The sequence below is a fragment of the Stigmatopora argus genome, chromosome 8 (genome assembly GCF_051989625.1).
Source record: "Stigmatopora argus isolate UIUO_Sarg chromosome 8, RoL_Sarg_1.0, whole genome shotgun sequence".
In the NCBI taxonomy this organism is placed as follows: domain Eukaryota; kingdom Metazoa; phylum Chordata; class Actinopteri; order Syngnathiformes; family Syngnathidae; genus Stigmatopora; species Stigmatopora argus.
The window spans coordinates 8,458,760-8,472,135 of record NC_135394.1 but is presented as its reverse complement, the minus strand read 5'-3'; the positions used below and the strand labels follow the sequence as shown (position 1 = coordinate 8,472,135).

At 38.1% G+C, this 13,376-nt stretch overlaps 3 protein-coding genes across 6 annotated transcripts in view; 1 reads left to right on the top strand and 2 right to left on the bottom strand.

The window, feature by feature from the left end:
* usp13 (ubiquitin specific peptidase 13) overlaps window positions 1-7,871 on the bottom strand; it is a 28,224-nt gene extending 20,353 nt beyond the window's left edge. For 3 of the 4 annotated variants that reach the window (XM_077607929.1, XM_077607930.1, XM_077607931.1), the window contains exons 1-3: window positions 7,415-7,871; window positions 3,885-4,010; window positions 1,313-1,373 (exon numbers count right to left, since the gene is read on the bottom strand). In XM_077607929.1, coding sequence (XP_077464055.1) covers window positions 1,313-1,373; window positions 3,885-4,010; window positions 7,415-7,525 — 298 coding nt within the window. In that variant the 5' untranslated portion in view covers window positions 7,526-7,871. The remainder of the gene's footprint in view (window positions 1-1,312; window positions 1,374-3,884; window positions 4,011-7,414) is intronic. The other variant, XM_077607932.1, reaches the window with a different exon arrangement.
* Window positions 7,872-8,522: 651 nt separating this feature from the next.
* Window positions 8,523-10,925, bottom strand: ndufb5 (NADH:ubiquinone oxidoreductase subunit B5). Its single transcript, XM_077606971.1, has 6 exons — window positions 10,738-10,925; window positions 10,091-10,170; window positions 9,749-9,815; window positions 9,613-9,674; window positions 9,365-9,471; window positions 8,523-8,736 (listed from the first exon to the last, which is right to left on the bottom strand). The coding sequence occupies exons 1-6, from the start codon at window positions 10,853-10,855 to the stop codon at window positions 8,616-8,618; spliced, it is 555 nt and encodes a 184-aa protein (XP_077463097.1). The 5' UTR covers window positions 10,856-10,925; the 3' UTR covers window positions 8,523-8,615.
* Window positions 10,926-11,297: 372 nt separating this feature from the next.
* On the top strand, window positions 11,298-13,220 carry mrpl47 (mitochondrial ribosomal protein L47). The gene is made up of 7 exons (XM_077606970.1): window positions 11,298-11,498; window positions 11,743-11,891; window positions 12,002-12,062; window positions 12,137-12,233; window positions 12,312-12,442; window positions 12,697-12,792; window positions 12,872-13,220. Exons 1-7 carry the CDS (start codon window positions 11,365-11,367, stop codon window positions 12,981-12,983), a joined length of 780 nt encoding a protein of 259 aa, XP_077463096.1. The 5' UTR covers window positions 11,298-11,364; the 3' UTR covers window positions 12,984-13,220.
* Window positions 13,221-13,376: the final 156 nt, after the last annotated feature.

Genomic DNA, 13,376 nt, shown 5'->3' with positions numbered 1-13,376 from the left:
AAAAACAGGATGGATTGGCCCAGAGGATTGGTATGGACATACCATTCATTTGTGATACATGCATTATGAATGGTAAAATTAAAAATGTGACAACCATTTGTCGAAGAGCGGACGTATACAGTCATAACGAAGGAGAGGGAACGTAAACTTAGGATGTCCCTTAGCATCGAGGTCTATGGGTGAAGGGGAAGGAATTCCTCGTCCATCAGGCCAAGGGAGAGGGTGGTTCTTGCCAAGCAGCGTCATAAGTAGGGGCAATAGAAGTGTGTGAACCTCATGAGGGGGCAAAGGGGGTTGACAGGTGGTGGCAGCTGAGGGCCCAGCGAGAGACACGAGGCGGTCATGTTGTAAACCAACCAGCCTCCAAGTCACGGCCGTGTATGTGGCATTTTGATTTAGAACAGTTACTAACTGCACACGTAAATGGCCTATATTTAGAACTTGGAAGCAAGAGGAGGAGTCTGATTAGGGAAAATATCTGACACGTTCAGCAACAAACAATGACAGGTCGGTGTTGCTGACCACGGAAATGAGTGAATGAGCTAAAATGATATCAAATGTGTCAAAGGTTTTCAGCTATAATAGACTGTAGAAAGATGGTCCATTCCGTAGCTTTGTGTTTTATTAAATTGATAATGAATTTTATTTTGGCAAATCAACCTGATGATTCTTTCTTTTTTAACATTCATGTTCAATGGTCAGTGGTCTGGACATTGTGGGCTGTGAGAGATGCGGGGGTTCTCCATCCACCACAGCTGGGAAGGAAATCCTGTCGGCATCTTATTAGGACCAAACAAAGTACAGGATTGAAGCATTTTACTTCCGCCGCCTCTACGCAAACGGGGCTTCGTGAACAGGTGATCGGGAGAAATATCTCAGCCATATGTTAGTTCCACCCTGCTTCTACTTCCAAGCCAACATGGCTTTGTGAACTCATGCTAAGGTACAATCACTTCTCTTACACATTTTACTTTAGAAGTAATCCTACTAGGAGTCAAACCAACCACCGGAATGTACTGAGCCATTTCTGTTTTGCATTTTCATTTTTTTTTTAATATCACCCACATATATTGCTATAATTCATTTTAAAAAGTTCTAATGTTTATCATTTTCAAAATAAAAAAAAATTTAAGTGGTTTTCCATCCTTTTTGTACCGAAATGTAACTGAACCAAATTTTTAAAATTGTAGTCTACCATTAATCTCTAAACACAACAGTGTATATATGTAGTATGTTCTCTAGATTTGCTATGGAACAAAGAGTTTTTAGGGCAAAATGGCAGTTTGTGAAACAAACACAACACACAACTTACCCAAAAACACTTTTCCATTCCGTCTCCTTGAGATATTGCCACCTGCGGCTCCTGTGGCTTTCTGAGGGGGAAAAGAAGAAAATGATCATTTAATATGTACATTCAATATAGTATGGTTTAAAGATTTATGTTTGATTTTGATGTGTTGGTCACTTCATATTGGTAGATGGAAATAGATGATGGCATATTTAGAAGGAAGGTCAATTTACAAGTACAGGGGAAACCCCCAACCACAAAGTAATAGGGTCGCAGTCAGAAACCAAGTAACTAACTCATTCCACTATTCCGCGGTTCATTATTTGTGCACAACACACTTGGCAATTAGAAAAGGCTTTAGGACATAACAGTTTTATTTTTTATTTTTTTACAGTTTACCGCCCTTATATGAAAAGCGCACACAGACAACTACACACTTCACAGTCAATTACTAAACAATAAAACAAAAAGCACTCAAGAGACTACCAGCCTGCAAGGTTTAAGGTACAGTATATATTCCTTTAGGGCAAGGGTGTCAGACTCGGGTTGGTTCGCGGGCCGCTTTAACATCAACTTGATTTCACGTGGGCCAGACCATTTTAGATATAATATTTAGATTTTTTTTTAAATTGATCAAAAGCCCTGAATATTCCGTTTTTTTATAGATCTAAAACAATAGTTTTTTTTCTTAGTAAGGGAAGATCTATTTTAATCATTATGTGCCATATTAAAGTGGAAAACAGAAAATATTTTTATACATTTTTAGATTTTAAAAAATGATTTTTGAACTAAAAACAAAGAAAATATGGATTAAAAAAATAGCAATTATCGATTTTTTTTATCGAAAAGAGGAAAATCAGGAAATTTAATATACATCTATATCCATCATTTTAATTTGATCCTAAAAAAGAAAGTCGCCACTGATGATTTACTGTTTTATTAGTACTTACATTGAAATAGTTCCCACAAATAATCCTTATCAATTTTGTATAGTGTTTTGTGTACTGAGGTTAAAATGTAGCAATAATAGTTATTTAATTAAACCATTTAATAAATGTTACTATGTAACCAATCTACCTTCTCACAGTAAAATGATGTATTTTGGGTGTGCATTTGAAATAAGTAGTAACTTTTCCATTCTTTTGTCATACTAAATATTTTTTATCTATTAATATGTTGATGAAGTGAAGAAAAACTCAGTGTAAAATAAAGACAGGCTAGAGACTGGTAACTGCTCATCTGTCCTTTCTCGGCCCATCATTTCCCCCAAAAAATTTGGTCAACATATTTATTATGTAACGATCCATTGTCGGGTGGCAGGGAGGCCCGTTGTTTTTTAATATTTGGAAATTAGGCGGTCCACAGTAGTTGTTTTCTTTTAAATAATAGATCTGAGTCACCATAGACACGGTACAAAATGCAAACTCTTTTGAGAGACCAACTAGTTTTGCATCCAGCTAATGCATATTAAGGTGTGAGATTTGTTCATCAGACAGGATTGACACAAACAGACAGAATGCTGACACACTAAAGACTAAAAAGTGCTCATGGGAGAGACGAAAAACAGCAGACATGGGAGCCGGCAGAATGTGAGCAGCTGCTTCTGTTTTCAGGATCAGGCATGGAAATAGCAGCTCTTTACAAAGCACAGCTTATCTGGGAGCAATTAGAGCCAGTGGGAAAACAGCAGAACTTTAGGCCTCTGGTGCTCAATACCAACACAGGATGGGAAGGTTCAATTTGGTTCAAGATGGAGGAAAAAAATCAAATAAATAAAAACTTAAAAACGGCAAAATACTTTTTTATTGTGATATATATTTTTGCAAATCCATAACAGTGCAAAAGTAAGGATGCTCACTCTACAAAGAATTAGAATACCGTTTATATACTCTTTGAGAGTAAAAATTGTAAATTACTTTTCACTTTAGACCAAAAGTAAATGTAATCCTCCCATTTTTTTCAATTATTATTTTTTAAATTTTGCTCAAAATGCTTAAATTGTTGTTTCGGATCGAGTGTGACATATTTATGCTTGTTTTCAGCAGAATTCCCTTGTATAAATGTAATTATGATGCATTTTTCGTTTTGACCTGCAATTTCTAAATGCATTCATATTCTAAGAACTTGGAAAATTAAATTAGGAGTTCATATTGCAATGTCACCCAGGATGAAATACTAGTGCAAATAAATTAAAACAATAAAATGAAATACAATAAATAGAATAATATACAATGTGGTTTAAAGTATAACTCACTGCAATACGTAATGAAGGTGATCTAGAATAAGTGTCATAACCTGAATCATTATTGTTAGCAGTTAAATTACAAGTAAAATTGTCTATTCTAAAACATCTATAAAAGGCATCACTCATAATTGCTGGACGATTTTTGTGCACAAAAAGCACACAAATTTTAGAACATATTTGTTATTCATTGCGCATCGATCAGATTATCAATCAACATAAACCACCCCCCTCGTTCTATATTCCGTATAGGTTGTGTACATGAAGCATTTTTATTTATTAGGCTTTTAATGCGATTAAAAATTTACCTTATCTTCCATTCTCATGATACTGTGGCACAAGGTATATACTTACTTCTTTGACATGTCGCTTGAGGTGTATGTAAACACTCTGGCCTGTTTTGCGATAGTGTCTCTCCACGTGTTCACGTCCAAAGCCCAGGAATGTGTTCATGCACACATACAGGCCTCCCTCAGATTCCTGCACACGTGCACACACATGCATACACATAAACAAGAAGGGGAAAAGCAATGAGAATACCACACTCAATTTTTAATACGTTCACTTGACTACATTTCCTTGGACATTAAAAAAATTGCTCCCACGCTAGCAGCACCAAAATCAGGCAAAAGAACCACTGAACCAACGGGTGGGAAAGGTCTTTATATAAATTAAACAAATTCAGTATAAACTAATTGCATGAATTGTGTTGCGTAGTATCCTTTAATTTAAAAAAAGGATCATATAAAAACAATCTAATATAATGCTGTTTCCTGAGGGGAGAAAAAAATCTCCAAAAACCTTCGAAAAGAACAAGTTGATCTGAATTATATTATTCTGTATGTACAGTTTCTAACCAATGAATAAAAGTCAATTTACCAATTCCAGGCTGCTTTAAGTACAGACTAAGAAGTTGTGTTGAATCAGCAGATGGGAGGTTAAATTGCAGTTGCCATGGCGATGAAAGCCCTTGGTTTTGCCATGAGCGAAACAGGGATGCACATTCTCACATATGGTTATAAGATGACAACACTGCCTCAACTTGAGTATCCCAAATGGCTATCAAGTTAGCAGAATGTTGCTTATTTAAGTGACTCAATTATAAGAAAAAGCAGAAAGTATGCTCACAAAGAATGAAGGTTTTCTCAATATGAAGGTTTTTGCAGGTAAAACGAATAGCCCATACAAAATTAAGTCTTTTTCTTATGGAAGATACGCAAAAAAATGATTTCAAAATTACACCTAACTGAAGAGATTAAACACATTTTCTGACTATTGACACTGACCATTTTTCAAGTGTTTAAGACTACAGTTATTTCAACTGATCACTCGTATTGGAGTATTTCAAACAACACTTTTATTCTCACGTTGCCTTTTTTCCAGAAAAAAATAATAATATATATATATATATATATATATATATATATATATATCCCAAATGTGGCACATGTAAAGAACCAGTGTGATAAACCTTTAAGTAGCCCAGAGTGACATATGAGCTTGAACAGCGAATGGCTAAAAATAAAACCATCCTCAGGCTAACATGATGAACTCCAGACAGCTGAGTCACCTTTAAAAACAGTTGAGTGAGCTTTGAACACGTTATCACCTGGTTGTTTATTCAGAATTCAGGTAAAATGCTCACGTCATTGACATTAATTGCGAGAAAATCAGTATATTATCAGTCAATTCTAACAAAATGGGCCCTGGACACTAAGACACCTGGGTAGGGGAGAGTTATGTCCTGTTGCTATGCGCACTTAATTATAACAAATAAACTGTTCTAATGTATTCATGTTAAGCCATAAAATCTAGGCACAGAGATGAAGTAGGTCAGTCAACGACACCGTCAATATTGGCAAACAGGTATTTACACACATTTACAATGAGATTACAGTCTTCAATGAACCTGGCAGGCATATTTTTGAGATGTGAGATGAAGATGGAATACGCAGATGTTCTAACCAAAACATAACCGAGAACAGATTGTTGAATTATTTTGATTTACGGAATTTTGTATGATTTGACAGGATAAAATTGCCAGAGTTGAAGTTTCACGACACTGCTTTTAAAACAATTCATTTGAAACACTAATGTTAGGAGCCACTAAAAGTTGATATACAATGTAGGTTTGCGTTATGACAATTCAAGATTACAAATGGCACCAGACGTTAGGATGCACTACGTAGAGTTATTCCACAAGGTTCACGTCGAGCTCCAACAGATTAAACGGACAAACTAAATAAATGTTGCAATTTCTGGCCTTTTCATTACTTGCTAGTGTCCCACAAGTCTTGAGTCCACTAACCTTGTGTTTGGTCAAGTAGGAAAGGCAGATCAGGCCTTTTGTTTTTCATAATTCCACCCAAAGAATAATTAAATTCAAGGTTAGGAATGGCCTATAATGAACTCATTTGTGCAGCACTGCTTTTCCTAATGGGTTCTTTTATTGGACCAGATGTGTTTTTCAGACAAATATTCACTATAACTAGAATTTGAAAAGAAAGTCTACTCAGGCATCGGGTGTAAATATATGTGATGTTGTAGTTATTATAGGAAAAATTATTATTTGTAATATTCATATCGTATTTTCTATAATAACTAAAACTTCAAATGATTAGGGTACAGGTAGTATACTAGTGAAACCCCTTTGTGAATTGAGGCAACCCAATAGATAAGATTCTGATGGTGTTCCACAAGCCTGGACAATAAATCCACTGGACATCAAACCTTAATAGAGAATGTTTTATGATCACGTTTGTCTCGTGATATATCATTTTGAAGTTACTAATGGCTCACACTAAATTAGTTTCCACAGGAGCAGACAGTCGCTCAGTTAAAGTCACTGTGTTTTCTTTCAATTTATGATCTGGAAATGTTTTATATTTCTGTGGCTGATAACAACTCGTTCCTATGGGAGACAGGTACATCTGCCTAGACCAGGGGTGGCGAACACGTGGCTCTCCAGCCGCATGCGGCTCTTTCATATTTTGTATCTACTGTGGCTCTTTGCCTCGTTTCATGTTTCTCTTATTTTTATTCTCTCTTAAAATGCAATCAAATTCATCAGGGACCATTAAAAAAATCTCATCTCATTTTCTGAACCGCTTTATCCTCACAAGGGTCGCAGGGGGTGCTGGAGCCTATCCCAGCTGACTTTAGGCCAGAGATGGGGGACACCCTGAACTGGTGGCCAACAAACCGCAGGGCACAAGGAGTCAAACAACCATTCACGCTCACACTCATACCTAGGGGCAATTTAGAGTGTCCAATCAGCCTACCATGCATGCGTTTGGAATGTGCGAGGAAACCGGAGTACCCAGAGAAAACCCACACAGGAGAACATGCAAATTCCACACAGGTGGACAGACCTGGATTTGAACCCAGATCCCCCACTGTGAAGCCAACACGCTAACCACTCAACCACCAGGCCGTCATGCAAACAAATTATACATTAGATTTAAAAAAATAATTTGGCAGATTGCATTTTTATGCCACTTCTAACGTCAAGTGTAGCTCTTTGACTCTCACAGTTGGAAATGTTTGCTCTTTGTGTCAAACGACTGTACTGTGTAACTTATAACTATCCCTTTCCTTTATCTGCATTCTCACCCTCTTGCTTCTGTCACAATAAAATTTCCCGAATACGGGATGAATAAAGTTATCCAATCCAATCCAACTTGTTCGCCACCCCTGGCCTAGATCTCCATCCCTCACCCAGGATTGACGCGCTCATATGCGGCCTGGACTAGTCCAGGTAAACCCGTCCCTTCCATTCACAAGTCTCCAACTCCTCACTTGTAAACATCCTCGGTGTTTGAACAATGAAAATATTGCAGGTTCACCTTCCTTTCCCTCCCCTCCGGATTAAAGCGCACACTTACCGGGGAGTCGAACGAAAAAGCGCACTCGCTCTTGAACACCCTGTCGCCGGTCTTTGGCACTCGGATGGTGGGCATGTACGGGACCAGCAGCTCGCCGAGGTCTGTAGCCATGTTGGCATTCCCGCTCCTCGAAGCACAGTGCCGGGGCAGCCACCGGAGCCGCTCGCTCACAGAAGGCGACGACTGCTATTTTTAACGTGGCCAACCAACACTACATTCCTCCGGCCATTGGAGGGAGGGATTAAAAAAAAGGAAAAAGGAGGGCTGGAGACGGCGATGGGGGAATAACGCCCGGAAACGTCAGAATACTATGAATGGCTGATTAGGAACACCCGCGTGAGGCGGAATGCTATGCTAAAAACACACGGGGAGCTTTTGTTTATTTTTGGAGAGTGACAAGACCTCGCGTGGGCCGTGGGGTAGCAAGGGGGGCACTCCCACGTCGTCTGGAGGTGATGCACACAGACGCCCACCCACGCTTACATTTCGTGACCACCTTTACAGTCTGGTGACGGCCAATAAGAGGCCGCGTTCACCTCCGAAATTGTATCAATACGGTGGTATATACATAGTACAGTGGTATTTCATTCGTGAAAATGTTGGTAAATAAATATACTATACTGCCTTTTTTTTTACTGAAAGCTGCATAGAAGCCGATAGAAAAAAACTGCAGAGGATGATCAACACACCCCAAAAGATCAACTATACTTATCTATGTTGACGACTTATTTATTACTTATTTGTCTGTTCGTTTTTGTTTGTTCATATTTGTGCACTTCCTTAATTTTTTAATGTTTTTGAGTATTTATATTTGATTACTGATTTTTTTATTTTGTTTGTTGTTATTCATGCACTTGGTGGTGAAGCGTTAAGTAATAAAAGCATTCAATTCAATAATTTTTCATTAATAATGGAAGACTACATTTTTTGATAATTGTACCCTTTCCACATGTTTATTGCTGTTCATCACAATCTTCTCTGATGGGAATTCCACATTTGCTCCTTTGACTGGGACTTTCGAGGGGTTACATACACTTTCTTACATCTTTTTTGTGTATCCACACATTCAAAATGCAAGAAAACTTGCCATGAACACAAACCCAAAAGGTACACATAGATATTTTTTTATTTAAGCATAATGGAGAGGAAAAATGTACAAGCAGAGAGTCAAACCAGCACAAAGAATTGACAACGGTCTGGTTCAGTTATCAGGTGTTGATTTGTGGTTGTGGTCAATAAGGTTCTTGTCGAGCGTCTCGAACTGAAACCAGGGGCCGTCTCCTCTCTGCCGCATGTGTCTGCGCACCTCCAGTTGTGCCAGCCTATTAACCAAAGACAAAGAGGACATCCCATCAATTAATAGTCATTGACAAAGGCCTTAATCAGATGGCTGAGTAACAGCCGCAAAGGAAAATGGTCAAGACACTCAGTTCAATACAAGCAATACAATTAGCACAATGAGAGGTCAACTCTGTAAATATACAATAATGGCCAAGTCCGGTCCTCGAGATCCCCTATCCGGTCTGTTTTCCATATCTCCCTCCACCAGCACACCTGAATCAGATAATCTGGATCGGTATCAAGCTTCTGGACAGCTTGCTGACGAGTTGATCATTTGATTCAGGTGTGCTAGAGGAGGGAGATATGGAAAACAGACTGGATCAGGGCTCTCGAGGACCGGATTTGGTCACCCCTGCAGTACACAGTTAGTTTTCCCCTAAAATGATGCTTTGTAAATATAAAAACAATAACACACAAAATATAATATTTAGGAATATTTTTAAATCAACACAAGGGGGAAAGGTACGACTTAGCCTATGAAAAAGTATTTTAATGTGAATCAATCTTTTGCAGCCAAAACAGTTAATCCATCGCAAATGTGTCAACATATTTTAACCATCAATTAATCGTTAACCTAAGCTACGCAGCCACAATAAATCTTTCACTTACCTCATGTCTGCCTTCTCTTTTTCTATGTGGATCACAGCCATCATTTTTTCGTAGTCTTTCACTGGGGAATCATAGAGGTTTCTAGAAATCCACCTAGTGATAGGATGCTGCAGTACCAAGGGGAAGAATGCAGAGAGGATATTTGAATTGAATGGTGTACATTCAAAGTAACTGTTTAATGACTTGAAATTATAGTTCCACCAGCCTCAAGTGTTTGATTGTGTTACCGAAGTAGCTACATATTCTACCTTGTAGTATTCCCAGTACTCAGGTTCATAACCCTCAGGAGTTTCTACCAGCTCCGCCTCACCTTCACAACATAAATATTTTTGATTTAGAGCCCAGAATCAAAGAACAGTAAATACAAAGTCTTGGATCACTCACCAATGAACAGATTGACAGATGTGATAATTATGGCCACTGGAATACCAGTCAGCAGGATGTAGAATTGCTAATAGGAAAGGGAAGAACAGTCACTTGTTGTTTCCAATAGGGATGAAGTATCCACAACTCTCAACACCAAAGTCAAAAGATTGGTTGTTGTTCAATTATTCCGTTTTGGTTTGTTTGTTTTTCAACGGAAGGTGCAAGAAATGCTGCAAAGTCGTGAAGTTGGCAACACAATGTGCATAAAGTGGTTTTGCTGAAATTGTTTAGGTTCTGTTTATTTTGATTTAAAAATATCAGTAATGAAAATGAATATATATATTCCTCTTTGCAACTCACCAACAGACGAAGAAATCTCTTGTCATAGAACTCAGTTGGTTTTATGACGAACATCTTTGCATGACCCCAACGGACAGCCACTGAAGAACAAAAACTGAGTTTAAAAAAAGTTTTCAAAATTACAGGGATTGACTGTAATTTTCTGCACTTAAAATAGACAAGGTGAAAACAGGTAATATAAGTGGTTAGTATAACTGCTTCACACTTCTGAGATTCTGTGTTTGAATCTCTGTTTCAGGTAAACAGTGTCACTTTTGGTTGTTTGTGGACTTTTCTGTTTGCATCCTAGACTCCTAGACTGTCCAAAAGTGTGAATGTGAGTGATCAGGGTGGTTTGTCTTTAGGTATCACTGTCTGGCAGCCAGTCCAGGAGGACAAGCAAAATTGAAATTGGGCACAAGCAATATCCTAAAACCAAAAAAAAATTTTTTTTTCAAATTAAAAAAAAAACTATCAAAACTTAAGTTCAAGGTTAATCAATAAATACCACAAAAGTCACATGAAGTGAATGAACATTGACTGCAATGCAAACAGTGCGAGCAAGCTATCATTAGCATGCTAACAATTCCTATCGCAAGGTCAAAAGAAGAGACGCCAAAAATTTGGAGGAAATTTCCAAAAGTGGACTTCGCGAAGCTGTCACGTACCTTTTTCCGTGCGAGGTATTGTCCGAGAAAGTATATTTGTCGTCGCATTTCCTGCTTTCAACGGATTCAGTCTGGCTGCAATTGCAGCAGCAGACCTGAGTAGACTCATACCCACCATTGCTACTGAGGGATGGCACTCCAGCAAAACGGCTTGTGATTCGCTGTTGGGGAACCTGAAGCATAAGACGCCATGATTGGTAGGGGCAAGTATACTGTTCAGCGCGTCTTAATCAACTATTTTGTTTTATTAAATTACAAATATATATACTTGTAAAATTGAGGGTTTTTTTGCTGTTTAGCGTCAGTCACTGAAAATTAAGTTACATGTTAAAATATCATGAGGAGGGAAAATGCACGGTGGGAAATGTGAAGATTATTGCCCTTGATATATTTTTTTAGACTAGATGTTGCTTTGGGGCCATTCAATAATCAGCATATGCTGTAATACACAACATACAGCGTATCATGTACTTTTAAATAGCTTCAGATTGTTCAGTTTTCAACCGATTTTGAAACGTCCTTTTGAATAAAAAGGTTTAAAATAGAGTAAAGGTATTGCACTGCTAGCCGATTCACCTTTCGTCATCTAGCATTGTATATGGTATCAATGACAGCAGTTCAGTAAAGATGGCGGCGTCCTCTTCAACTGGACGTGTCTTGAATCTTTGCAAACAGTTGCAGAATGTTTGTAGAATATCTTCGCAGCTAAATATTCAACGATGTGTTAGCAGCGTGGCACATGCCAGCCCTTATCTTTGGAGGTGAGATCCGGTTGTATGTACACAAATTCGGGATCGTTCATCATTAGCTTCGCGCTAACGTTGCAAAGAGTAACAAAAAGGTCAAACCTATAGATAAAACCATCTGTTCTTATTTGTCATGTTCTGATCGTGGCATTGTTGACATCCTTCAAAGAAGCAGTGCCTACACTACATTTTTAAGAACGTTCCTATGTTATTTTTATGCATTATAATGAGGACTAAGCATGTTTTTATCCACCACCAGGAAAAAATCACCCCTTGTTACCCAATGTGGGTACAGTCCAAACATACCCCTGGTACAGTGTAGTGCCTTGCACACAAGTTTCCACAGAAGAGGCCTGGATGAGTTCTTTGACTCTCCAGAGAACTGGGGAGAAAAAACAGTGAAATCAGGTAAAACTGAAATACTAACTCCTCCATTTTCCTGGTAAAATCAGTATGCAATGTACCTCTACATCTCCTTACTGTACTGATGTTGTTCTTTTTGCATTATTATATGACAGGTGCGCCATGGACTGGCAAACAAATGAGAGCTAAGAGCAGTGAGGATTTGCACAAACTGTGGTAACACTTTGTATAATGTCATTTTCTTAGTATGTATATTGTGGCCAGTAATTAAAATTAGTATCTGCTGTTAGGTATGTACTATTGAAAGAAAGGAACATGCTGCTCACACTGGAACAGGAATCTAAAAGGCAAAGGGTTCCGATGCCAAGTCCAGAGAGGCTGCGTAAGGTTGGTACAGAATTAGTAATTGATGCGCCATGTTTTTTTAACAACTTGTTTTAATATATATAAATATATTCCTCCTAGGTTGAGCGGTCAATGATAAGGCTGGACACAGTGGTAGCAGAGAGGGAAAATTCCCTGCGTCTGCTCCAAACAGGCCAGGAGAAGGGCAGACCAGGGGCCTGGAGGAGGAACATGTTTGGTTATGTCTATTGGTGAGAGATTTTACACACTGATGTGATCCTTTGTGTATTAAAAAGATAAGTGAGCTGGTGAATGAATATTTGTTTAGCTCTGTGGCTATAATAATGTAGCATCTAAGGCAGGGGCAGTCACACTTTTTTGCTCCAAGATCTACTTTTCAATGAGCCAACCTCACCCGATCTACTTTATTAGGGTTAGAATTTAGGGGTGTGCAAAGCGGTCCTGTTCCTTTAAACTGATTCAACTATTTTATTTTATTCTCCAGGTATCGATTCAAAGAGTATGCCATTCCTTGGAATTTGAATAGAAAATACAAGCTAAAGAAGTTTTACACACCCAAGTTTGTTGAACCACATATCAGGTAAGACATGGTACACAGGCAGCAGTCCATTCTAAAAGTTGTAGATGTACAATAAATGTCTCTGGTGTTTGTCCATTAGGCTACGCATTGAGAAGTTCATTCGGGAAAAGTATAAGAAAGCAAGCAGGGAAAGGAAAAAGATGGCTAAGCTTCAAGAAAGGTTCCCACAGATGAAGGTTCCAGCAAATTAAAATAAATAAATAAAAATCATGTCATGGTCATTGTTGGACTGTTTTTGTTGCGTAAACATGAATATCCCACATTTGTGATTGTGTATGATTTCAGTGTCCCAGACAACACAACCTAGGTCACTAAACTACACTAAACGCTGTGACTTGTTATATTTCAGCAAAAAAATTAAAAAAATGCTCAATGTATTTCTTCCATGTTCATTTTGATGAATAAAGTTTGCATTATCGAAAAGTAAACATTGGTATTTTGTGCATCTTTATTATAAAGGGATGTGTTGTGAATTAAAAGAACAGGGCACCGAGACGTACATATTTACACGTTTTTCCAACAATGAAAGGTTATCCACTATTGACCGGCTTATTTGAATGCAACTGTCTTGAATACAGACAGGG